At 45.3% G+C, this 26,311-nt stretch overlaps 1 protein-coding gene across 1 annotated transcript in view; it reads left to right on the top strand.

Annotated features, from left to right (window-relative positions):
• LOC122816313 (putative uncharacterized SMG1-like protein) overlaps positions 1-26,311 on the top strand; it is a 403,196-nt gene that overhangs the window by 356,588 nt on the left and 20,297 nt on the right. Inside the window, exon 4 of the mRNA XM_044089046.1 lies at positions 21,656-21,792. Coding sequence (XP_043944981.1) covers positions 21,656-21,792 — 137 coding nt within the window. The remainder of the gene's footprint in view (positions 1-21,655; positions 21,793-26,311) is intronic.

The following is a 26,311-nucleotide window of genomic DNA, read 5'->3' as shown; positions in this document are numbered from 1 at the left end:
GGGAGAGATTTTCCAAATGGTGTCTGGGCAGGGGCAGGGATCCATGCATCGCAGATCCACCCCTAGTTCTTGCCTGTGTGTGTCAACTAGTTAAGGGGGGACTTTCATATTTTTCAGTGAAAGTCCCCCTTTCAGAAATCTTAGCCTGCCTGCTTCTAGACCCTCCCCTACTAGCCAGGCTCTGTTAGGCTATTTTTCAAGGGTGTTTTGCATATCAGGCCACTAAGAAAACCCATCCTACCACCCTGGGACCTGAATTTCATCCTTGAAAAACAGTCTCCTTTTGAACCTGCGGGTATGGCCACTCTGCAAATGTGCACATGGAAGACAATTCTGCTAGTGGCTATAATGTCAGCCGGAAGGGTGTCAGAATTACAGGCCGTAATGTCCTGCCCGCCATACACTGCATTCCACAAGGACAAGGAAACGCTATGAACCAACCCTTCCTTTATGCCCAAAATGGTCAAAGATCTGTCCCTAAACCAATCTATTCATCTACCCACCTTCTTCCCCTCTCCCACCAGTGAAAATGAGCGGATACTCCACTCCCTGGATGTACACAGCTAAGGTTTTACGTAGACAACCAAATCCATAAGGAAATCCAATCAGCTTTTTATTTCCTCCCAGCCCAGGGCCCTGGGCAAGGCAGTCTCCAAACAAACCATCGCATGTTGGATTAGAAAAACTATTTGCCTTTGTTACTCTCTCCATGGCAAAAAACTCCCATAGGGTGTAAATGCTCACTCTACCAGGGCAGTAGCAGCCTCCAGAGCCTTCTTAAAAGGCCTGGACACTGCATCCATCCTGGAAGCAGCTACATGGTCCACCAGTGTCACTTTTTTTTCAGCAAGCACTACAAGTTAGACAAGGTCTCCAGAGCATGTGCAGGTTTTGCCAGAGCAATTCTGCAGGGCTTTGTGAATCGGCTTCTTCTACCTCCTCCCTTCCTTCCTTCTAAGCTGTGGTACTCGCCCACACCAAGAATACTGCAACATAGGAATAGGACATAGAATAGTTGTGTAAAATCTTACCATAACCGTAGATGTCCTCTTCTATGTTGCAGCATTCTTTCCCACCCACCCACCTTAACCCCCTTATCTTTCTCTGTTGCTCATTAATGGCCTGTGTTGGGTCTCCTGGTGGCTATACCCTACCCTGACCAATTTAACCACCAAATGGCTCTACAATCCTATTGGTGACATCACTTGCTACTCTACTGGGACTTGTCCTGCTGGGCTTTTAAGTTCTAAGGTCTGTGCGTGCAGACATCACATTCAAGATTCCTGGTTTATGGTCCTACATGTGATGTCCCATGCAACTACAACAGCCAAATTGAAGCTTTTGTATAGGAGCTGACGTTCGGGGTGCCTGAAGTGGGAAATCCCACACCAAGAATAATGCAACATGGAAGAGGACATCATCTATAGTATGGTAAGATTTTGCACAACTATTCTTAATGATGACTGCTAAACACCTTTTACTGAAAAATGGAAATTGAAATAAGATCCAGAAATAGGAGATGTCAGAAAAAGAAAGCTCGATGTTAAGGAGACTAAATCTTGTTAAAAAGTGTTTAGTTTGGCAAAACACAGTGGAAGAAGATCATGATCAGGAGTACCATGTTTGAGCATTTTTAATGAGCAGGGAAGTTTGTCTGGAAAATCTTACTCTGTATGAATATTCTTTTTTTTCCTTTTTCCCCCCAAAAAAACTAATATGGTGGATATTTCAGCTACACTTTAGCGATTTCAGGTTTCAACTTTGTTACCTAAGAAGTTAAGTTGTGAGTGTTTCTGCCATTTCACACTGAGCTAATCGAAGGAAGGACACTGAGCAAACTCGGAGCTATAATATATAACATTAAGTATCCTGTTTTTTTGTTCATTTTGTTTATTTATAGAACTTTGGGTACTGTGTATTTTTCTAGCTAGTTTCACTGTGTGAGGTATTAACTTGAAATTGTCCACTTTTATTAAGCACCTGTTGGGTTGTTTCTTATAACTTGTTTGCAGTTAAACGCTTTCTCTAGAGGCTCCTATAGCTGTTAAACTTTCATTTAAAGGCTCACTGCTGCTTTCCTGCTGTGAGAAACATTTCTGCATTTGTTTCCCACCGTCCCTCCCTATTGGTATGTTGTTCTTATAGTTGGTGGCTTTGCAGTTGCCCGCCCCTACTGTAAATTTGATCTGGGACCCTCTTTCCAGTCTAATGTCATTACCTTATTCTACCTAATACAGGGAGAATGTTTGAGAAGGCCAATCAGCTTAGTTTCTGCTACTCCTTTCTCTTTCCACTAAAAAAAAAAAAAAATTCTAAGCTTGTTTCCTGCCTTTCCTGTGGGTAGTCTAGTCTGGATATAGATTTGCTGTGTCCAGGAGTATTTGTAGGCTTTTAAGCCCCCAAGCTTTTGTGTTGGAGAGAAGCCTTCTAGCTTAATTTTGTTTCTTGGAACTAGCCAGTTTTTTTGTTTCAGCACTCTGTTTCTTTGAGCTCAGCACTTGTTCAGAACTTATTGTAAGCACTAAATAAGCTACAAATTACTACAGCACTCAACTTTCCTCACTGTCTAGAGGAGAACAGTTTCTAGTACTTAACAAATAAGCACCTATCCAGGCATGTCTAAGGGTCAGCTCCCCGGTGTTTTCTCCTGTCTCTACCTGATGAATCTGGGCATCTTGGGTCAATGCAGTAATTGCCTCATGTACACAGACAACCCACTCCTCCTACCACCCAACACTATAACCTGTGAGAAATTCACTTATTTAGCCAAACTGCAAACAAAGCTCTCTTCACCCAAGACTGGACTAGACAGTCAATAGGAGAAGGTAAACACTTGCACCACACCACACTCGGCACAGTCCCTAAAAACCTACACCACTAAAACACACACAGAAACACAACACACACCTACATTCGCGGAGGAGCTCAGTAAAAACCTGCCCAAGCAACAGGGACCTCCAAAGCAGAAAGACAAGCAACCTCCACCCCCCCAACACAACCCAAATGACATAGCCCACAAACTCAGTGTGCCACTCAACCACAGCCCATAAGGCATAACGTACCCAACACTCTAGTAATAGGTGACTCTATAGTCAGGCACACTGATGATCCACTCACCAGGCTAAACAAGGAGAAAGTTACTGTCAGCTGCCTGTCAGGTGCCAGGATCCGCCACATAAAGCATGCACTCGGGTCACTCCACAACAAGTACAAATGACTCATTGTCCATCTTGGTGTGAATGACCTGAGGTGTACCTCCTTGGACTACATGAAAAGGGACATGGAAGAGCTGTCCGATCTTGTAGCCCAGGCAGGTATGACCCTAGCCCTGAGTAACATCCTGCCATCACCCAGAATACCACAGTACAAGGACAAAGTGATTGACTTCAATAATTGGCTAAGCTTCTGGTGTAATTCTAAGGGGATCCAGTATCTGTTTCCCTGGGATGACATGATTGACAAACCATGATGCTTTGCCAGAGATGGCCTGCACTTGTTGCTCCCGAGATTCCGGCTAAGGCTCTAGCCACCCCTATAGTGCCTTTTTTTTAGGCAAGGTTCAAATGACAAATTCACCACCCTGACAGGTACAGGCAAGAAGAATCTGAGGGTATTGTTACTCAGTGCTAGAAGTCTAAACCTCAAAATGCACTCACTCGAGGCACTCCTTAAAATGGAGAACATCGTCTGTGCAGTGACAGAGACCTGGTTCAAAGCTCCAGAGAGTACCCCTGCATTACCAGGCTGTAATTCATACCACACCTTTTGACCACCTAACCTGTACTGAAACACTAAAGGCGGAGGCATGTCCATATCCATTAAGGATATCCACACCTCCAGGCTAGTTGCTCAGCATAATGCATCCGAGATTATCCAAGTGCAACTAACTCTGGGCAAGACCGCAATCCAAATTGTAGCTTGCTACAGATCCCCCACCATGCCCCAGGACTCCCACTCATTTCTTGATGCACTGGAAAATATTAGGGTACAACCTAACACCCTAATAATGGGCGATTTCAACTGCCCTACCATTAACTGTGAAAACTACTCATGTACCAACTCTTGTGCTCAACGTTTTCTGGAATTCATAAATTCCAATGCCATGGATCAACTTATCCACACCCCCACCAGGGGCCGCAATATCCTAGACCTGGTTATTACCAACATGGCAACCGGTGCTCCACACCAGAGGTCAATTCCTTGGTCAGATCCGACCACAAGCTAATCACCCTAGACATCCACATCCCTCCCCCACCCCTATTAGGGAAACCACACAGTAAAAAATTTCTCCAAAGCCAACTTCACGCTTAAGACAGAAGTGGCAAACTTCACAACACGCATGCTGACTGACAATAGAGGTATGACTGCTGAATCCTACACAAATGCACTTCATAAGCACTTACACTAGTGCATGGATTGTGCAATCCCTAACAGAACCAAGATGCTATCCTCCAAAAAAAGGAAGCCAATCTGGTGGTGGTCTGCCATAAACAAACTCGACAACAGAAGAAAGAAACTGTTGCACAGGAGTAAAATCCCATGATTGGAGAAACTCCCTGGTCAGCCTCAGTAAGAAGCTGAGATCCCTCATAAAATCCTCCAAAGCTAGTTATGAAAACAAAATCGCCACTGACTTCAAAGACAACCACAAAGCATTCCTATAGCTATGTCAAGAATCTCAATGGTAACACTCAGATCTGCTGTGTTACAGCACAATGGCTCTAAATATACAGAACCAACTGACATTGCCAACATCCTGGCAGATAGGTTCAGTGCTAACTTTACCCCCTGTCATCCTCTAAAGGGCCCATCTCTATACCAGAAGAATGCAAAGTTCTTGTAATCACAGCTGCACAGGTAAAAAAACTCTATCCAAAGCCAAGAACACAGCATCCATGGGACCTGACAACATCCCAGGCTGTGTTCTACATGAACTAAAGAACGAACTGGCACCCCACCTAAGTACCATGTTCAGTCATAGCCTCACCTCAGGCTATGTGCCCACTGAATGGGGCACAGTGACAGTTATCCCACTCCACAAAGGGGGAGCCACCACAGACCCCAGAAACTACCGTCCCATTAGCCTAACGAGTCTGATCTGCAAGGCTATGGAACATATCATGGAACTTACAAACAATGACATTGGTAATCTCCAAACTCAGGACCCCACCCAGTTCGGGTTTGTAAAAGGCAGATCATGTCTCCTAAACCTGATGGACTTCTTTGAAGCAGTCACCAAAGCTGTAGATGAGGGTAAGGTCATTCACACAGCCTATCTAGATCTCGCTAAGGCTTTCGACACCATCCCCCACACTGGAATTATAGATAATCTCACTACACTAGGTATAAATCCCTATGTCAAGATGGTTTGCCAACTGGCTCACTGATGGAACCTACACTGTGAAAGTAGCAGACTCCAAATCCAACTTCAGACCGGTGACAAGTGGAGTACCACAGGGTTCAGTCCTGGGTCCTCTCCTGTTTGGTATCTACTTCTCTAACATACAGGCTAAGACAGAAGGTCTTTGGCTAAGTTTGCAGATGACTGCAAACTAGGAGCCATAATCAAAACTCCAAAAGATGTGGACATCCTACAAAAGGGCCTCGCTGAGACAGATGCCTGGTGTCAAAGCCATGGCCTCAAGCTCAGTGCCAAAAAGTGCATTGTCATCTCTTTTGGTAAAAACTCTGTACCCATGAACTACCACATAGGCTGTAGTCTACTTAACACCAAAAGTGTGGTAAGTGATCTTGGGACACAGGTGGACAGTAGTCTCTCCTTTAATCACATTGCCACAGTAGTCAGGAAATCCTATGTGGCACACCTAATCACAAAAGGTTTCTCATCCAGGAAAAAGAGGTCATTGTTCCCCTCTACTAGTCACTCATTAGACCCATTATAGAGTACAATGCCCCTTTTGGTATGTACCTCACAAGACCTCTACAACAACTGGAAAGGCCACAGAAATACCTCACAGAGGATTACCGGCCTCAAACAGATGCCCTACGCAGACTGTCTCAAACTGCAGCTTTACTCAGTCGCATATCACCTACTCCGAGGCGATCTCTGCCTAACACACAAAGCTATGTTAAACCCAGAGCTTTTAGACATGCTCCACTTAAAGAAATCCCAATCCCTACGAGCTACACGCTCTAGGGACCTAAACCTGGTCACCACAATAAACAGAACATGCTGGAGGGATAGATTCCTGACCCAGAGACTTCCCATACTCTGGAACAAACTACCTATCTATATCAAACAAAGCTCCTCATTAGCACTAAAAATCTTGATGATTGGATGGGAGATGGAAAATTCACCCCGGGATCACTTCTGTGGCTCTGCTCGACAGTGGCACAGGAAAATTTTCTTGGGTGGCGAAAGCCAGGGTACCTTTGACTAGGCTTATAGGCCCTAGGGCCAATAGCCTAGTACCTACCTATGAACCTACAAAGTTATCAGTTAAGGGAGTAAACTGTGGGAATCCAGACATATAGACTACTTTTTTGAGGTCCAGGCCAAGATTAGGAAGGAAATTGCAAGGGGAAGGTAAACAATGTTTTTTTCTGTCAGTCACTGACATTTGGGAAGGAGTCAGAAGGACACAGATGAATGGGAAAATGGAAAAACTATGAAATTTTAGAATTTATTCCTTATTAAATTTAGTGCAGTAAATGGAGAGTGTTAATCTGAGATATGTATGTGAAGTGGTTGTGAACAGCTTAATATGGGGATATTCTCAGCTCTAGAATTCTCAGACTGATGCAACAACTTTGAAAGTTTTGTAACAATGTATAACTTGTAATTTAATGTATAGAATTTAATGGTTCAGTTAGGTCATATATGTCCCTAAAGTGTAGTAAGTATCTAAATAAAAAAAAAATATGTAGCAGTCCCGAAATCATTAAAACCTTGCATAAAACCATTTTAAAATACTGTTTCAGTTATAAAAATAAATGTAGAAGGTTTTATTCCTGAAGTAGGAAACTTGTATGCCCAGCATTGGAGAAATGCTCATCAACTGCTGATCTTCAAAAGCCTACAAGAAGGAGCTGTCTTCAGCGGCAGTAAAGCTCTGAAGGGCTTGGTGCCACAGCATTGATTTTCTGCCTGCCTAGCTTAAGCTGTCAATAGTCTGGTTTACATGTAAGGTGCCCTTAAGTTTTGCAAGCTGTCTGGCTATTGTATCCTAGGCAGTATATACCCCATGTAAGTTAAGCTACTGTACCAGTTGTGTCTGGCTCACTGTCAGTTTTCCTTACTCTTGGGGGTCTGCTCATTGCAGAGTGTATTTTACAAGGTTGCTTCGAGGTATTCACATTTCCTTATTTACAAGATTGGAATAAAACATCTGCAAATATAAGATCTGAAGTAGGATATTCATTTGTCTGCAACCTGTGGGTTATGGATCCGATATCGGATCCGAACCGGCATGGTTTTCCAGCTATGGATCCAAGCTCTCAGCTCCTCCCCTCACCCATAATGCCCTACTCTACCCTCATGACCTCAGATCTCGTTTGCCGCGCTGGTGACTGGATTTGGGTACATAGCTCTCAGCTAAGTGAACTCTTTTTCTTGTTAAAAACAGAGAATTTTTTTGGTTGTTTGACTGAATTTGTGTGAAAGTTTAGGTTCCCCTTTAATATAGAGTATTTTGAGTTTATTTTAAGTTAAAGTAAGTAAATTTTATTCCAGTGTGTGTGTAGGCCTGTGTGTCTTTTTGTTTTAAGTTACTTTCTGTAACTTTTAGTGTATTATAGATGATGGGTGACCAGCCTAAATCTATATTTTGTGTGGCCATAAGCTCTCACGGCTGATGGCCACACTCGGTGTGTTAAGGTCTTGGGGTTGAACACCTCACATCTGGTTGTTCCATTTGTGCAGGGTTCAAGAGGTCCAAGCTGGTCTTGGCGGGTCTTTTACCGCCAGACTCTACTGTGGCTGCAGTTGTTCCCCTGTGGCACCACCTCCTGCTCCTGGGACTCAAACTCCCGCTTCTGGAGAGGAGAGGGATGCTGCTAAAAGGACGGAGGAGAAGCACCTGGCGGGCGAGACCTCTGTTTCGGCCCGCCAGCCAAGCTTCTCCCGGCTCCGGTCTCCTCCTCCTCGGCTCCGGTCCCTGTGTGCTTTTCACGGGTCCTGAGGAGGAGGAGACCCGACTCCGAGGCTATCTAGGAGGCACTCCAGGCCTACCTCGGTAGCCTCTTCGAGATCTACCCATAGCCTTTCTGATGCTGATCTGGACCGGATGATAAGGTTCATCCAGGCCCAGATGCAGATGGGAGTGCTCTTGCCTGGAGCTCAACACCCTTTAAGCCTATTGCTCCTTCTCCGACCCGCTATCCGGGTTCGAGCAGCTTCGAGCGGGGAAGGTCGGAGCCGATAGTACTTGGTACGGACCCGACCCTGCCCTGGACCCGATCTCGGAGCCTGGATCCGAGCCGGATCCGGGGATCAGTGCTCGCCGGCGCCGTCTGTGTCGGAGCGCACTGTCCCGCCGGATCCGAGTGCTTGGCGGCGGCCGATCCACTCTTCGGATCCGAGGGAGCCGGATCCTTTGGTGTCGGCTCCCCGGCCTTTGATGTAGTGGAGAGGGCTCTGTTGAGGGTCTCCGGACCCCGGCACTTGCCCGGCTCCGTCCGCTCCCTCTGCACTGGGCCAGGCTTCCACCATCCGGCCCCTGGGACAGCCCGTTTCTGTGCCCCAAGTTGCTCCTATGGAGCAAATTGCTGCTGCGAGGACTCCTCTGACAGCCCCCAGAGGAGGCCCCTCACAAGCATCTTCAAAGGAGGCACATTGACTCCCCGGTCTCTCACAGAAGACACGGACTTGGAGGAAGGGAAGGCTCCCCACGGTCACCCCGAGGATGTCTCCGAGACATCATGGAAATGGTGGTCTGCCCCAAGTCTTCCTCGGACGAGTCCGTGTTCTTGGAGGCATTTGAAGCGGGCCCGTCTACCTCTTGGGTGTCCCTGGTGGACCTTATTACCACCAGGAACGGACACCGTGGAGCCAATTCCCAAAAGACCGGATAGGATCCTTAGTCCACCCTCCGACAGGACCCATTGGAGTAAGGGGCCTCCTGTAGATGCCATGTTGATGGCGGCCACAAAGAGGGAACTGGCTCAGGAGAGTCCTCAGTCCACCCACCGAGCAAGGAGTCTCGGATGATGGACCGCGAAGCGGATGTTCAGTTGACCTTCTCGGTAAGGGCTGAACTATTTGGCACATGTTATTCGGATGCAGCGAGATCTTATTAAGGAATACGCTGCATAGTCCATTTCGAGGAGGACAGAGTTCTGCACTCCACCAAAATGGCCACTCTTAGGTCAGTTACAAATACTTCTATCGGCTACTCTCCCATGCAGCGGCTTGAGGACAGGACTGGTCACTAGGCGTCAGGCCTGGCTCCGTCACTACTTTTGAGCCCTTCAAGGCGTCGTTTGCGACGCCTTTGATGGTTCTGCTCTGTTTGGCAAGACCGTTCGCGAGGCGTTGACCCAGAGCGAGAAGGACGGGAAGACGCTGTCTGCTGTCGGAATCCTTCTCTGCACCCCAGAGGCCCTATTCTAGGAACCAAAAGGGTCAGAAGAAGATGTGGTTCAGTCCCAGCCTGCTCGGACAACCAGTCCTTCCGTGGCAGAGGAGGACAGGGAGGGCCGCCCTAGAGGCAGAGGGGCTCCAAGAAACTTCGGGTCCAGGGAACCTTTCTCTGAACGGCCTGAGGTTGCCCGACTGCTCTACTCTGGAGGCAGTGCACCTAGCGGCATGGGAGTCCATAACATCGGACCGCTGGGTTCTCCAAATCATATCCAGGGATATCGCATTCCTTTCCTTCACCTTCCAAAGTTGAAGTCCCTCCCAGGCGTCCCACCCGGTCAGCGGGAGGTGGCAGAAATTGGCCATCTGCTAAAGAAAAGAGCCATCCAGCCCGTTCCCCAGACCAGATCGGATCAGGGTTCTACTCCAGATTCTTTTAGTGCCAAAAAGACGGGGAACTAAGACCAATCCTAGACCTCTCTCTTGAATCTGGCAGTCCCCAAAGAAAAATTCGAATGGTCACTCTGCAATCTATTCTCCCCTTCTGGGAGAAAATCACTGGATGTGCTCGATAGATCTCAGGGCCAGCGTGCAGGGCGTACCACATCCTGATGGACAGGCGCTCCAGGAGGTTTCTCCGCTTCCGGCTGGGAGCCAGTCACTACCAGTTCGGGTCCTTCCCTTTGGTCTCACCACAGCCCCAGGGTGTTTACCAAAGTACTAGCAGTGGTAGCGGCCCACCTGAGGCTTCAGGGGTGCAGGTCTTCCCTACCTGGACGACTGGCTCCTTACCCCAACAAGGCATCTACTTCTCTTGGCGAGACTCCTTTCTCCATCTTGCTCCATTTCTGGGCATCACAATAAATACAAAAGTCCAACCTGGCCCACACAGCTCTTAGATTTCATAGGGGCCAGACTAGACACAAGGAGTTTCTGAGCCTTCCTCACTGCGGACAGAGTTCTAAATCTGCAGCTCCAGGTGCGGGCCATTCTCCATTCAAGTTCTGTTCCAGCGGAGTTGGTCCTGAGGGCTCTAGGGTCCATGGCGCACTTCCTCTTGCCAGGCTCAATATCGCATTCTACAGTGGGCGCTCTTAGTACAGTGGTCATACCTTGCTCTCCCATGCATCATCCCATAGCGATCAGCAAGGCGCGGTCCCTCTTGTGGTGGCTCCACTCCCGGATCTCCACGAGGGTCGCCCATTTTGTGCTTCTCCCCTCTCGCCACGGTGACCACGGACGCCTCCGCCTCGGGTGGGGGCACTTTGGCGCGGACAGTCCAAGGCACGTGGAGCGATTCAGAGACCTTAACTGCATATCAATGTTCTAGAGATGAGAGCAGTGCTCTTAGCGTTGCTAGCACTTCAGGACTTTCTTCCCTTGGGAACAATTGCGATTCAATCGGACAATATGTCTGTTGTCTGGTACATCAACAAGCAAGGGGAACAAGGTCTTACCCTCTTTGTCGAGAGGCCATGAGAGTTTGGGAATGGGCAATCTCCACCAATCGCTTTCTCATAGCGCACATTCCGGTCGGTCCAACATCCTAGCGGACAAGCTCAGTCGCACCATTCTGACCCCTTACGAGTGGTCTCTCAATTGTCAAGTAGGGGAACCCTTCATGCGATCTTTTGCTTCTCCCTCAAACACCAAGTGCGACAGTTTTTCGCTCTAATACCTCCTCCGGAGGTACCCCAAGAGGCAGCTCTGGTGCATGCTTGGCCACCCGGTCTTCTGTATGCCTATCCACCCTTGCCTCTGATGCTGCAAGTTCTTCAGAAAGCCTCTCGGGTGGGTTGCAGAATGATTCTCATTGCTCCATTCTGGCCTCGACAGATCTGGTTCCCCTTCCTAAGGTCTCACTCGGTGAATCCTCCTTGGGTTTTAGATCCCATTCGGATCTGATATCCCATCCATCCTGCATTCCTCCTCCGAACCTGGACAACCTGAAGCTGACCGCTGCTCCAGTTCCACTCTTGATAAGGACTCGGTATTTCTTCACCGGTAAAGGCTATTTTGGTGGCGGCTCATAAACCATCCACTAGAAAGGTTTACGAAGCAAATGGAAACGTTTCTCTGTGTGGGCGGGCGGCAAGGCCTAAATCCCTTCACGGTTCCTCTCCCTGTAGTGCTTGATTTTCTAACCTCTCTCTTTAATGATGGTGCCAGCAGTTCCACAGTCAAAGTTCAACTGGCGGCAATTTCTCACTATCACATTGGTCAAGATTCTAATCCTCTTATGTCAGCCAAATTGTGTAAAACATTTCTTAAAGGTACTTTCCTTCTCAGGCCCCTATAAAACAAGCAGTTCCTCCTTGGGACCTTTCTTTGGTCCTACAGGCCTTGACCGCTCCCCTTCGAGCCAGCGACTGTGGATCTCAAATTCTTGTCCTACAAGACAGCCTTTTGGTAGCCATTACATCAGCCAAGAGAGTTTCTGAACTTCAAGCTTTATCAGCTAAACCTCCTTACTTGGTATTTCATCCGGACCGTGTCTCCCTCAGGACCAACCCGTCCTTCATTCCTAAAATCGCTTCTGAAGCAAACATCAATCAATCCATTAACCTCCCTGTTTTCTTCCCTAAGTATGAAAACAAAGGTGAATATAAGCTACACTCACTAGATGTTCACAGGCAACTTAGATTTTATCTCAACAGGACAGCTGGTCATAGGCAATCCGACCAGCTGTTTATTTCCTTTGCAAAATTCAATTTGGGCAAGCCAATTTCTAAAGTTTCTCTGTCCGCTGGATTTCACAGTGCATTTTATTGGCTTATCAAGCGTCAGGAAGGCCGCGCACCGGGTGTTCATGCCCATTCAACCCGGTCAGTATCTACCTCGGCAGCCTTCAAGGCTAGGATTCCTCTAGATGATATTTGTGCAGCAGCCACGTGGGCTTCATCTCATACATTTATTTCCCACTATAAGTTGGATCTTGCATCTAGGGTAGAGCATCCTTTGGCTCCGGTGCTCGAATATCCTTCCATGATGGCGCCCAAGATTCAGGTAGCTGGGGACTCTGTCCACAGGTTGCAGACAAATGAATATCCTACTTCAGATTTAGAAGTTATGTACTCACCATAACGTTCCATCTGAGTAGGTGTATTCATTGTCTGCAACCATCCGCTCCTATCCCCTGGCCTTACAGTATCCTGCATATTCCTTGTTACCCTTTTTAGGGTATTGTTGCTTTGGCAAACTCGATCTGAGGTCATGAGGGTAGAGCAGGGCATTATGGGTGCGGGGAGGAGCTGAGAGCTTGGATCCATAGCTGGAAAACCATGCCGGTTCGGATCCGATATCGGATCCATAACCCACAGGTTGCAGACAAATGAATACACCTACTCAGATGGAACGTTATGGTGAGTACATAACTTCTAATTTTTTCTGGATTCCATGACATGAGTTATGAAATGCCTGCTCAATCTGGGGTTTCAAGTGAGTTTGTACACGTAATCTCATATTCCTCCTGATTCTGTAGTTCTACTTTCTTTAGATTCATACCTGGAAAGTGTTTCTTACATTGAATAATGCAGTAGAAGGATTTTTTTCCTGAACTACTCGTGGATTCTCTAGCTAGACTTAACGAGCAAAGTTCTGTGGTACTGCTGATATTTCTGGTCTCATCTGAACCCCGTATCTTTTAATGTCATTTCTGGGGTTTGCCAAAAGGGAGTTACTTTGGTGGGTGGACCACTTTCAAAAGGGATGAAATTGCAAGGTCTGTAGGATTCAAAGGACAGGCAGAAGCATGTAAATGTAAAAGATACTGGCAGTGATTAGTGGATTGTAGGCCTTAAATCACCCCTGGTCTTCAGAGCCACTGCAGGTTATCACAGACAATACCTCAGTGATTTACATAAACAGGGGAGTACTGTACCCCCGACACGCACACTTTTCAGCTTGCTGTATGATTCTGTGGGAGGGAACTACTGAACTCAGTGACTTTTCAGGCGTCATGCATTTTGTCAGTGCAAAACATTGCTGTAGACATGCTGAGCTCGAAAGGCCCACCCATATGGAAACTCCTCGGGGGGGGGGGGGATTATGAATTGGCCCAACTGTGGGAAACGCCTCAAATTGAGGTTTGCCTCCTTTAAAAACAGTTAAAGAAATCCTGTTCCAGGATTCCTTACAAATAAGCTGTTTTTCCATGTTCAGTCATGGAAATGTTCTGGTTTGCTTTTCTGCCTTTTCCATTAATTCACAGGGCCCTTTTTAAAGATCCTCAGGGACTGTCCATAAATGGGATGGTGACTCCCTTTTGGCTCAGGCAGCAGTGTTTCTCCCTTCTGAAACTGGCCTAAGGCAGTTACCACAACTCCTCCACAAATTGAACTTGCTCATACAAGACTTGTTGCTTGATGCAGCCTAACCTGAAAACACCATCTTCACCCTCTGGTCAAATGCTGGTTAAGAAAGAGGGGACAGTGGCAAACTTAGAGGTCCTTAAAAGTGCACAGACTTTTTCAGAAACTTTTAATCTCAGACTAGGCATGTATTTGATTAAAGTTAATACACAGCAAGATTATTCATGTTAAATTTGATCACTGAGAATTTTGTCACTGTACAATGTAAACGTGGAGTATGGCCTTTTGGCAGAGCTCCTGTAGTTTTGAGGTCATATGTAGTGACCGCAGGCTCTGAAAAAGTCTACTAGATTAGTTATATTGAGGCAATTAAGCTATTGCTTACAAAAATGAGATGGGAGGAGGAACACAGTACGTCAGAGTAAGAGAATACAGGGGAAGGTATGAGTAGTGATGATTTATGAATGTAAGCGCAAAGTAGTTTTAGCAGGAGCTGTACTGATGGAGAACCCCAGTAATAGTGTTTATATCACGAGCAAATCATCAGAACCTGACAATACACTAAGTACAGTATAAAACCATCACTTAGGAAACATTAATGGGATTAACCATTTTGTTAAAACGGTCTTTTATACACCAGAACACTGACCACTTGCATCAAATATAGGTGTTAAAGGGAAACACACTGCATACATAAAGCTCATCTGATCTGATTAAAATTGTTAAAATGCAACACACTACCAAAGTCTTTTCACTTCCACAGTCTTAGAACAAGTAAATGTACAAACAACTGTTGTATGTTAGGTGGAATACAACAAACACTATAAAAATACCATTGTTCTGCCCAAAGGAAATGCAATGCGGATATCAGATTAAATAGCTTCAGCAGTAAAATAAAATAAGTTGGACAGCGATGGAATTCTGTTATTAAATGCTCAATTTCTTTCCTTTTTCACCCTAGTTACAGTCCCTGCTATGAATTAACAATACACCATTTAAAATATTTTAAATTCTGTTTCCATTTGAACAGTACCTTACTGTACTGTGGTTTCACTTTCAAAAACATTTTATCCCACCCTGGAAAAGCTTGCTGCAGGCTCCAATTCATTGATATAAAGGCCAATGAATACAAATCCCTCCCCAAACTGACATCAGCATCACTGTCCTAAAAGTCCATCCACCCATGCTGTGGGGTGATTCAGCTCCCTGGTCCTTCCCCCTACCCATACAGAAAGTAAAGGCTAGAGCAAGGAAACCGTACCGGAGTCTAGTCTCCTGCTGAGCTGTCAATCACAGCAGGTAACAGCTCAAGTTGCCCTTAGCACTTTGACAGCTAGGGAATTTAGGTATGAAGGGGGATGGGAGATGAGTTGTAGTACAGTTTAGGCTTCACAAAAGACTGCAGTTTAGCCATTGTAAAAAGAAGCAGCAATAAAAAGCACTTTGAAAGTCTGTTCTGTGGCGTTTACACATTGTTTTAAGTTGTCATTGAATAGCATGAAATGTTAAAACTGACTGAGACAGCAGTGTATGCATGTAAAATCAATGCAGTGACAGGAGCTTTAGGAAGGAGGAGGCCTGAGTGATGTAACTTTTTTTTACAGATAAACACTGCATTGTGGGAAACCTAGAGGCTGACTATCCAGTCAGGATCACTTCAAGATGCTAGACCCCATGTGGTCAGAATCAGAAATCATGTATAAAAATATTTTGGTAAATAGTCTGAATGGTGGTAAAATGTAATGTAGGAAACCCCAAACCATGATGAAATGTTTGAGTCTGAGAGTGCTGTCCTCCTTTTAAGTGCTTTTGTCTGATTTAAAATTCTCCTGACTTTTTCAGAACAAATCAGAGGTAGTAAACACTACTAGTTTTAAACCAGTGTAAAATGTCATGGTTACAAATTGTTTTAAAGGCGCATAAACCCAAATCTATTAAGCCTTCCTTGAATGTATACGTATAAGGGTAAGTACCGACACAGTAGTATGTATAATAGTAAAATAGCATTAAAGTATGGAAGCGTGTTTAACATTTTTAAGCATGTATATTAACATATTTCTGTGTATATTTGAGAGAGAGAGTTGAATTACAAGTCTATAATCTGTGGTGTCCACTTTAAAATGTTTTTTCCATCAATCAGAGCTCAAAGGTCCTTTACAAATTCATAGATAGCAACTTAAGTGCACTAGATATACTGACATCATTCAGTCCCGGTGGATATTGTGCATTTAATTTTAGTTTCCAGTAGAGTTCCCTGGATTCTGGGATATAGAAATGTAATGTATGACACATGCAGTTTCTTTGAGGTTTAAAAAAGATGCCTAATTATCAAACAAGGTAAAGTATGTGGGCTAGTTTAAAGAAGTAAAATGTGCAGTAGATGCTGTATCCAGAGCTGCAGCCACACGGACAGTGATGCACAAGAATGACTGAGTATCTTAAGGTAATAAGGATCCCTTAGGAGGAGGATTCTTTTTGTGAATTCCTCAACTGAGGTACTTGAGAAGTTAGAGGAAAATTTAATGCAGGATGTCAAACTACTCTATCCCCTTTCCTTGGTACCAAAGGGATTATACTTGCAGCCCTGGGCTTTTCTTTTGGAGGCTCTTCAAACTTTTTCATAACAAAAATCCAGAAAACAGCATTTCGGTACCAAAGGGATTATACTTGCAGCCCTGGGCTTTTCTTTTGGAGGCTCTTCAAACTTTTTCATAACAAAAATCCAGAAAACAGCATTTCGGGAACAAATAACGGGGAGATTAAAGAATTCTCCCTTCATAAGAAATCATGCCTGGCTGTCTTTGGTTGGCACCCCCCCACACACACACACCTCAACGCACACGGGCATCCTTCCATGCTGGCAGGCAGTTTGTCCCACTCTCTACATCTGTAGAGATAACATTGTCCAGTTCTTGCAGATAGAAAATCTCCCACACAGTTTTGACACCTTTAACATCTGTACCTTACCTTTCGAGTCCATCACCAAGGGCCTAGTAACAGACTGTCGGGTCTTCAGTACCAGGAAAGCTTATGCTGACTACTTTGCTTCTGTTCTCTGTCGGAGCATTTGATAGCTTTCTCATGGTTGAAGATCCTCAGTTTGGCCTCTACTTTAGGAGTCCTTTGTATCAGTGGTCAGGGTGGATTTTGTAGACTTTGATACAGATTTATACCTAATCATCCCCAGTGGTTTTGACCCTGGGTAGTTTGGTGAATTCCATGGCACAGAAGGGAGTTACCAGTAGCTCTTTCATATCAAGTGTGTTAGTGATATTAATTGTATTCAGCAGAGCCACAGACACTGAGACCTTGTCCATCCTGGCTCCAACCGGACTATAGTAGTACTAGGTCTAGACTGGTGGGATCAGGAGATAACTCCTCTCAGGGATGTTCAGAAGAGAGCTTCCACTTCAGTCCCCTATCCTCCCAAGGAAGAGAAAGTATGAGGTAGTAATTGGACTGTCCCTTTTGAATCTTGCACAAATGTGGATGGAGAGACTCTCCCAAATCCCTTGCAGAGGATGCATCCTTCATTGAAATAGTGGAAGTGAGACTGAAGAGATCATGGCTAGTGGACCCCACTTCTGTGGAGGAGCAGATCTTACAGGAGGATTTTTAACTCCTCTTCCCCCAGCAGCATATGTGGAGCCTCCCCTGGACAAAACTGGTAGATGTGGTCTGTAAAGCGTGTAAGGAGCCAGATGAAGTTGAGCCTAATCTGAGGGCAAGCCTTGCTGAAGAAGTGGGCCTCTTGTTGATTACATAGTGGTTGTGGCTACCGAAAACGGACATCCCGGAAGACTAGCTATTCATCCCCACAGTAGATTCCAGGATGATGGATAGATGAGGGAAGCAGGTTTATGCATCCAGCATGTTCAAAAATTTTGCAGTACAATGGCCCATGTGGTTAGTTTTCAGAAATAGATTGCTATATAGCATCTGAAAATCAGAAACTGTTGTCTAGGTAATTTGGCCCCAGGCAGAGACCGAGGAGATGTCCATGAGTACTATCCCTTCTGTAACCATGCGTCTCTTACATAATGTGACAGATGGGGCAGCAGGATCATGCTTAACTATGAGGAGAGGCCTGTATGTGACTCACTGATTTCTCGGACCATTTCAAAGCAGAAGTATGTTCGGGCAACAAGACTGAGGCTTTCTACCTCTAAGCAAGAGGGCAAGATGTTCACCACTGTGGGGAGTTTGCCATTCCGCAAAGGACTTTTCAGTGGAACAAGAAAATGTGAGAAACTTAGTTTCATAAATCCCAAAAGTCCCAGCACAGAAAGCAACAGGAAAGACATTCCCAGGGAAGAGGAGAATTTCAGTCTGGATGCTGCCACAGAGGAAGAGGTGGTCCCAACAACCAGGGAGGTAGGGTATCCTTTCTGGAGTTTTGCTCTGTTTTTTTGTTTTGTTTTTGTTCCTGTGATTCTTGAAAGTTTGCCCAACTGTTCCCTTCAGGGGAAATACTGCACCAGAATGCCAACACACAGGTTTTGGGTGACAAATCATTCCTCCATAACCTGGGTCTGTCTCTCTATTTACCATTATCCCCAGGGTATCTCTGAAGATCAGGTAGGACAGCCCAAAATCCTACCTTCTTGCCCAAAGACCTTGGATGTCCAAAGGTAACTCAAAGTACTGAGATGAGACTATTTCAGATTGTCAGATTAACATTTTTATTTCCTTTGAAGGCAAGAAAAAAGGAAAGCCAGTTTCAAAACCATTTCCATATGGCTGTCGGAGCATTCAATTTACTGTTAGGCAAAAAACCTCCTTCAAAAGGTCAGGGCTCACTCCCCAGAACTAAAGCAAACTTCTGGAGATTTTGGAAAAGGGACAGCCTCTACAGCTGTACTAGAAGCAGCTGCTTTCATTAAGCTGTATACAACTGACTTCTTTACTAGAGGCAGAACAGGATGCTACTGACAGCACCCTTTTGGACCAGGCAGCATGGTTTCTCCCTTCTACTTAACCCAACAATGGAAGAGTTGGCAGTGTTGTCCAAGCATATGGACCTCTTCAACTCCGAGCAAGAGGTCTATAAGTCATTGTAGCTTTGCATACTCTTAGACCAACAGTGAATGGTTTAATGCTTATCCCCATTTGGGCATGTATTCTTGAAGGAGATGTTATAGATTTGAAGGAAGTCAGGAAATCTTATATTAGGACGTCTTGCACAGCATAATGAAAAGGGTTCTCCTATTGGCACTCTTACTGAAGACGAGACCTAGAAACGTTGCTTACAGCCTTTGCCTTCTTGTCAAGGTTTGTACAAAGCAGGCCTGCCTTGCACTTTTCTGAAGGTGCATACACATCTGTTTGTCTGCCTTTAAACCCATCTCTAGGCTTGTAGTTACCAGTCAAGGAGTTTAATGGGGTTTCATGTTTATGATCTCTCAAGAAGGGGTTTGCTGCACCATGAGATTTGGATGTTCGTGCTGGAATAATTTATGCTCAGTTGCTTTCATCCTGTAACCTCTCTGTTGGAGGATTGTCCTTTCGGTAGCCCTGCCTTTGTCTGGACAGATTTCAGAACTACAGGCTCTGGAGTGTAAGTAACCATTTTTTGGTATTATGCAAGTACAAGGTTACTTTTTTAGGCCTAACCACTTATGCCAGAGGTGGGTATAATTTTTTTCTGAATCAAGTTATCCAAAGCAAAACAGTACAAATAATTTGATCAACAGTTTGTTTTTGCCAAAGGCAGTTAGGAAAAAAGTCACCAAACATACGTTTGCATGGATAGCTCATTACTTTTTTAAACTCATAATAGTAAACCCATTCCAGATCTTGAGAGCATTTTCTACTAGGGACACCTCTACCACCAAAGTCTTCCCAAGGATGTTTCTACACTGGCCATTTTGGAAGCCTCTTGTTTGCCAAGCATCATAGGTAGTTACTAGACTATCTGCCAGAGGGCATTTATAAGCCTAGCCAGTGTGTCTGCTTTCGCCGCCCCATTGATTAACTGATTCTCTGTCAAGCAGAGCCAATGAAGGTGATCCCAGGGGTGTATTTTCTGTTACCCATCCACTAGTCAAGGTTTCTCGAGTGTTAGTGAGGGGCTTTGCCTGATGTAATTTGGAATTTTTTTCCAAAGCATGGGGAGTCACTGTGACAGGAATCTATTCCTCCAGCATGTTCTATTTATTGTTGTGGCGAGCTTTAGCTCACTAGACCGCGTGACTCGCACTGACTTGGATTTCTTTAGGTGGAGCATGTCCAATTCTGAATTGGACATGGCTTTGTAAGTCAGGCAGAGATCACCTCTGAGTAAGCGATATGCCACTGAGTACAGCTGGAGTTTTTCAGTCAAGCTGCGTAGGACATATGTTTGAGGCCAGTAATCCTCTTGGTGAGGTACTTTTGTGGTCTTTCCAGCTGTTGGAAGTGTCTTGTGAGGTACGTCCCAGATGGGTCATTGTACACTGATGGGTCTGAGTGACTAGTAGAGGGGCACTATAACCTCTTTATTTCTTGATGCGAACCCTTTAGTAATTAGATGGGCCACATAGGATTTCCTAACTACTTGGCAATATGATTGTCAAAGGAGAGATTACTATCTACCTGGGTCCCCAGATCTCTTATTTACCTCTTCTGTATTAAGGGGGCTGCCACCTATGTGGTAATTCATGGGTGTTTTTCCCAAATGGGATGACTATGCATTTTTTGGCATTTAGCTTGAGGCCATGACTTTGACACCAGGTGTCCATCTCAGTAAGTCCCTTTTGGAGGATGTCAGTGTCAGCCGGAGAGTGAATTACGGCTCCCAGTTTGCAGTCATCGGCGAACTTGGTTAGCCATAGTCCTGTGTTTGCCTGTACTTCTGAAAAGTATATGCCGAACAGTATGGGTCCCAGGACCAAACCTTGCGGGACACCACTTGTGACTGGTTTAGAGTCGGACATCACTTAGTCATCATCCAGGCCCAGTGCAGATTTTGCCACAGTTGTCCTGCTGGGTCCTTTCCACTCCAACAGACCAGAGATCCACTATTACACAAGTAGTGGGAGTCCTACCAGTAAGTAAATAAAGCGTAGTACAGTTCGGTTAAGCTGTTACTGTGATTTTAGTTATTAGTCTATTCATTGTTGCAGTGCTAGTACTCTCCTTCCTTCATCTTAGTCCCCTTAGAATTACTGGGTTGGAATGGGGTCTCAGCCTGTCCTTATTTACCTTCCACATTGAGAAGGCAGCTTCCTTCTCTAGGTTTAGCCTTCAGTGTATGGTATTATATAGTACTGTGGTTGAGACGTGAGATGAGTTATTCCTGGGTGGGTTGTGCTCTAGCTCAAGGGAGTAATGTACTTGTTAGGGCAGAGAAGATCTGCAGGTGATGGTAGAGGAGTGTCCCTTTTATGTCACCAGTGTCAAGGTGGTTGAGACAGTCTGATCTAGTGGGGCAAGAAAACACAGTTGGGCTAGCCCTCATTTTTCTGCATGCAGCAGCAGTCCCAAGAGTCAGTACTGCACCTGTGAATCTGTTCTCACATGTAAAGCTTGTGAAAATCTCCTGACACACCTGGACTTTCTGTATTTTTCATTCTTGTTTAAGCTGATGCTTCTAGCATCTGAACAGGCAGTAGTCTTTTTGGAAGGGAGATTAGACTTTAAGTGGAGTCTGACTGCAATGTTCCACATTTCAGTGGAAACTAGATGTAAGGACTGCTTTTTAAATCTTTGAGAGATGCCTGTTATGGTGTTTGTTAGGTGTCTTGCTGTAGCTGTTAGAACTGTATGTATGTGCGTCTTTTTTGTTACGTTTTTATCTGAGATTAATACATTTTGAATGCTTTTTCAGAGCGACCAATGTCTTATTCTGATGAGTCTCGACTGTCCAATCTTCTTCGGAGGATTTCCCGGGAAGATGACAGAGACCGTAGGCTGGCTACTGTAAGGCAGCTAAAAGAGTTCATTCAGCAACCAGAAAATAAACTGGTAAGCCAGCATACTTTTTATCTAGTTATAAGCGTTAACTTGTGATGCAAGGCCTGTGCTTTTACTTGGAATTTGTGTAACATTTGTTCAAAATCAACACCAACCTTTACCTGGACTGTTTGTAATTGTCAAGTCTCTGTACTCTGTTAATCTCCCTGCCTTTTATTTTTATTTAAGTTTGTAAGCCAACATTACTAAAAGAAAATTCTAGTAAAGCAAGTAGAATCACAGTGGAATGGTGCACTTTGAGCAGGTGTCCAGTTTGCATGTTCTGTTTGTCGCAGGCTAGGTTAAGATCTCTAGAGTGAGTGACTCTTTTGCTGTTTGACTTGCAGATGTGTAGCATTCCTAATAGGGCAAGGTCAGAGTGTGACCTGTCAACTTGTACCTGGCCAACAGGTTAGGCTCTGAACCTGTCCTATTGGGAATGCTGCACATCTGCAAGTCATGGCACAAAAATCGCAGTCTCTAGGTATCTTATCCTAGCTTGTGACAGAGAACATGCTGGAGAGAGATGCATTTTCCAGAGAGTGCCACTCCTCTGAAATAAACTTCCAGTTCACATGAAACATTGCTCCTCTCTGACCCTATTTAAACGCAGCCAAAACAAATGTATGGGTGATCACAAATTCACCTCAGGGGTCACACCCTTTTCCCTCATGTACAGGGGAAGTTTGTATTCATAGCCTCACTCTGCAAATGTCACCCATCTAACCAATTGAGGCAACTCTGGATTAACATGGCTCTGCTTGTTAGGGTTCTAGGGCTGTTAGCCTGGTAACCTCCTATGAACCTATGCATGCAGCATCCAGAAAGTAAGAACTGCAGTCTTGGACTAAGTGCAACATGTAGATGAAATGTTTTAAATGCACTTGACTGCTTGTTGAAAGTTTAATTTCTACATGTTTAAATGCTGAAAACTGGAGAAATACTCCAGATTCTACAATCCTTTGCCAGCAAATTCTTTTGTCTCCCTGTCATACCTTTGGTCTCCCTGTCATACCTTTGGTCTCCCTGTCATACCTTTGGTCTCCCTGTCATACCTTTGGTCTCCCTGTCATACTTGTGCCTTTTATTTTACCTTCCATATAGCTGGTGAACTCTTGAGTGAGGAATAAAATTGGGCTAGTTATCCAAGGGACATCCTAAAGAACTTGTATATGCAGTGTTAGCACAATAGATTTTCCAGCCACATTTCAGTGTTGCTACTCAACTCTTAAGATTTCTCAGGTGCTGTCTGAAAACTGGGCCTGTAGGACAGGTGTCTTTGTCATCTAATGGCAATAGTGAACTCCTCACAAGCTTGCGCCCCTTCCTAGCTGTAATTCTCTCCCTTCTGGTGAATCTTGTAGGTCTCATTGCTGCTATTAAGACGTAGAGGTCTCCTCCGGGCTTGAGCATTATTCAAAGAGAATTTGAGCCTTTTTAGAATTCCTCTGGCACCAGGGAGAATTGCACTTTTCACCAAGCAGGTAGTAGTTCATCAGAGAAAGCACCATCAAAACGTTTTTTGGGGGAGGGTGGCAGTCCAGTGCTTCTGTAGATCCTTGGGTTTCTGTGGAGCCTGAAGCAACTGGATTTGGAGCGTATGATGTCTGCCTTTGGAGCATATGATGTCTACCTTTGTGAAGTCCCAGATTAGGTATGGTGTTATACCAGCCCTGACCGCTCCTACAGCAGCCCGAGGTTTGACCCAAGTTACTCCTTCAGCCTTGCCTCCTCTGGGTCCTGTTTCAGCAAAAGTTGTTAGTAATGCAGACTACTTTAACACTGGTACCCTCCTCTCTGATAATGACAATGTGAATGGTTACATGGCCATTAGGGGTTCTGTGTTAAGTCTCAACATTGAAGGTGTCTGCATCAGTATTTTTGGGGCTGTTCTGGGTGTCTTAGATTTTGGCATTTGACACTTGTGGACCAAAGGTCTTTGATTAGGCTTCTGGATTGGCAGCTTTGGAACCATTGCAAGGTCCCATCTTGACTCTAGTACTTTTGCCATTGGCTGCAATGCTGGAGGGCCTGAGTATCTCATTGGAGTACATGGTTAAAAGGGAACTACTCCAGGTTGTTCCTGTAGCAAAAGGTGCCAATTTTACCCCGACACACAGCCAAATTAGGACACTTGGGCAGGAGTTCTTGTATACTTCCTCAGGAAAGACGGATGCATAGTTTGGCTCTAGTGTCCTCTGGGATTTCTTCCTCTTCATGTATTTCTGACCAGGACAGACTGCCTAGTCCCTCTGAAAGTGGGAGCACATTGACTACCTGATAGTCTCATGCCCCAGATACAGATTTGGGCAAAGGGCAAGTGCCCTCTAAATCCTTTTCCAGAAGACCCTTCCTGTAGTGAAATATTGGAGATGAGGCAGAGGGTTTTGTGGCTAGCAAACCCTTCTTCCTGTGCAGAATTGTAGACCCCCCTTTAAGATTACTTCCTTTCCTCCAATAGCATGGGTAGTGCCCCTCCAGGTAAGCTTGTCGATACAGTCTCTTCTAAGGTCTGGAAAAAGCCATATGTGGCTGAGCTGATTCCCATGAAGGCTGATAGAAATTTATGGACTCTTGAAGACCAACTGTAGTGAACAACTCCCTGTTGACTCAGTTGTGTGTATGGTGACTGCTATGAAGAAAGATGTCCCTGAACACCCACAGTCCATCCATCCCCCAATAAGTCCAAGATGATGTACAGACTGGGGAAATGTTTGTGTCTAGCACATCCTGTTAGAGCTTTGAAAACTCACCGTATTGGCCATGTAGTTCAAAGGGAGATTCTGCAAAAGGCAGCAGAACTTTGAAATGGTTGCCATTGGGCAAACTACATTCCTAAATATAAACTCTGGTAGTAATGGAGTAAGTTTTCTGTCCAAGCATTTGATTCATTGTGATGGATGGGACAGCTAGGGAGGCGGAATCTGGCCTAGCCGTGAGGAGACTAGCGTAGTTATGCCTAACAGATTTCCCAGACTATTTCGGATAGGCCTTTAATTCCCCTTTCAGTGGAACTATGCTGTTTGGACAGCTGGAGAAGGAAAGCCTGTCTACCTGTGAGCAAGAGAACGAGATGCTCAAGGCTGTGAGAATCTGGTTTTACTCCTCTAAGGACTTCTCAGCATAATCAGAAGGGGATTAAGAAAGTCTGGATGTTCGTGTTACACTGCTGCAGTCATCACCCTTGGGTTATCCTGCCATCAGGCGGTCCCGTAGTCGGACAGAGTTCCAAAGTCTTGGTCCGGTGTCGGTTGCTATCGCTTCTTCCCTGACGTCAGTGCACCAGGGGTATACAAGAGGCATCCGACTCCATTTTCTTCAGTCTTTCTTACCGTGCGGTGCCCGAAGCAGAAGCAGTTCGCAAGTGCCAGTCGGCCGACTCCTGAGATTTTCGAAGTCTAATTTCAGATCCGAAGTCTTCAGTAAAGCTAAGTACCCCGTTGGGGAAACTTTTTTCTTGCCTTAGACCGATGTCAGAAAAAGTTAATTGTATTTTTTGTGGGAAGCAAATATCTCATAAGGACTTACACTCTTAACTGTATTCCATGCCTAGGCCCTGATCACGACGTCATCAGTTGTCTGTTTTGTGCTAGATTTAACAAATGCACTATAAAAAGACATTTTGATTTTGCTTTGCACTACTTTGGCCGAAGGTTCAATTATACTATGCTGTCGGATCAACAGACGACCGCAATTCCGAAAAAACGCAAAGACAAGGATAAAGACAGGCATCCGAGGTCCAAAACTGACAACCTCTTCTAGGCCAGTCGCCGGTTCTCAGTGAGGTGCTTTCGCAGCCCCTGACAACCCGCTACCTCAGAGCCACAGGCTGCCTCCGACTCCCACGTGGAGACAACTAGGCCTCTGGAAACTCAAGGTATTGGGCCTACGGAAACTAATCCCTCAGATGGGTCCGGAGTTGCTGAGCAGGCATTGGCTTCTGAGGGTGTTTTCAGACCTTCACAACTTACCATTAAAGCAACAGCTAAGACAAAAGTACCATTAAAGACAAAGAAGTAAGTACAGCATTCTCCTGGACAGTCCTCCATGCCCAAGAAACCGATGCTTAAAATGGCCGAATACCTCATTACTCTGATCAGGGGCTCACAACCCCCCCTCCCCCTAAAGGAATGCCAGACCTGCCACAGTCAATGGGCAGAGGCACAAAACCAAATTTCAGCCCTCATGGACATGAAAGCTATACAAGAAGTACCACAACAGAAACAAGGAATTTTTACTCAAGACTCTTCCTGGTCCCCAGAAAGGACAAGGCCTGGAGGCCCATACTAGATCTTTCAATTCTAAATACTTATCTGGATATTCCGAAATTCAAAATGTTGACATTACAGCAGCTTCTATCCATTCTGGGCAAGAAGGCTTGGCTTGTTGCTCTGGACCTCAGAGGCTTACCTGCATGTCCCTATCAGACAAAATTGCAGAAGATACCTCCGATTCAAAACTGGAACAATGCACTACCAATTCTCTGCACTGCCCTTTGGCTTATCTACTGCACCCAGGGTCTTTACAAAGT

Source organism: Protopterus annectens, chromosome 12.part0, assembly GCF_019279795.1.
Source record: "Protopterus annectens isolate FY-2018-M chromosome 12.part0, PAN1.0, whole genome shotgun sequence".
NCBI lineage: Eukaryota > Metazoa > Chordata > Ceratodontiformes > Protopteridae > Protopterus > Protopterus annectens.
Note: the sequence above shows the minus strand (reverse complement) of the source record. Positions and strands in the feature narration are given on the sequence as shown.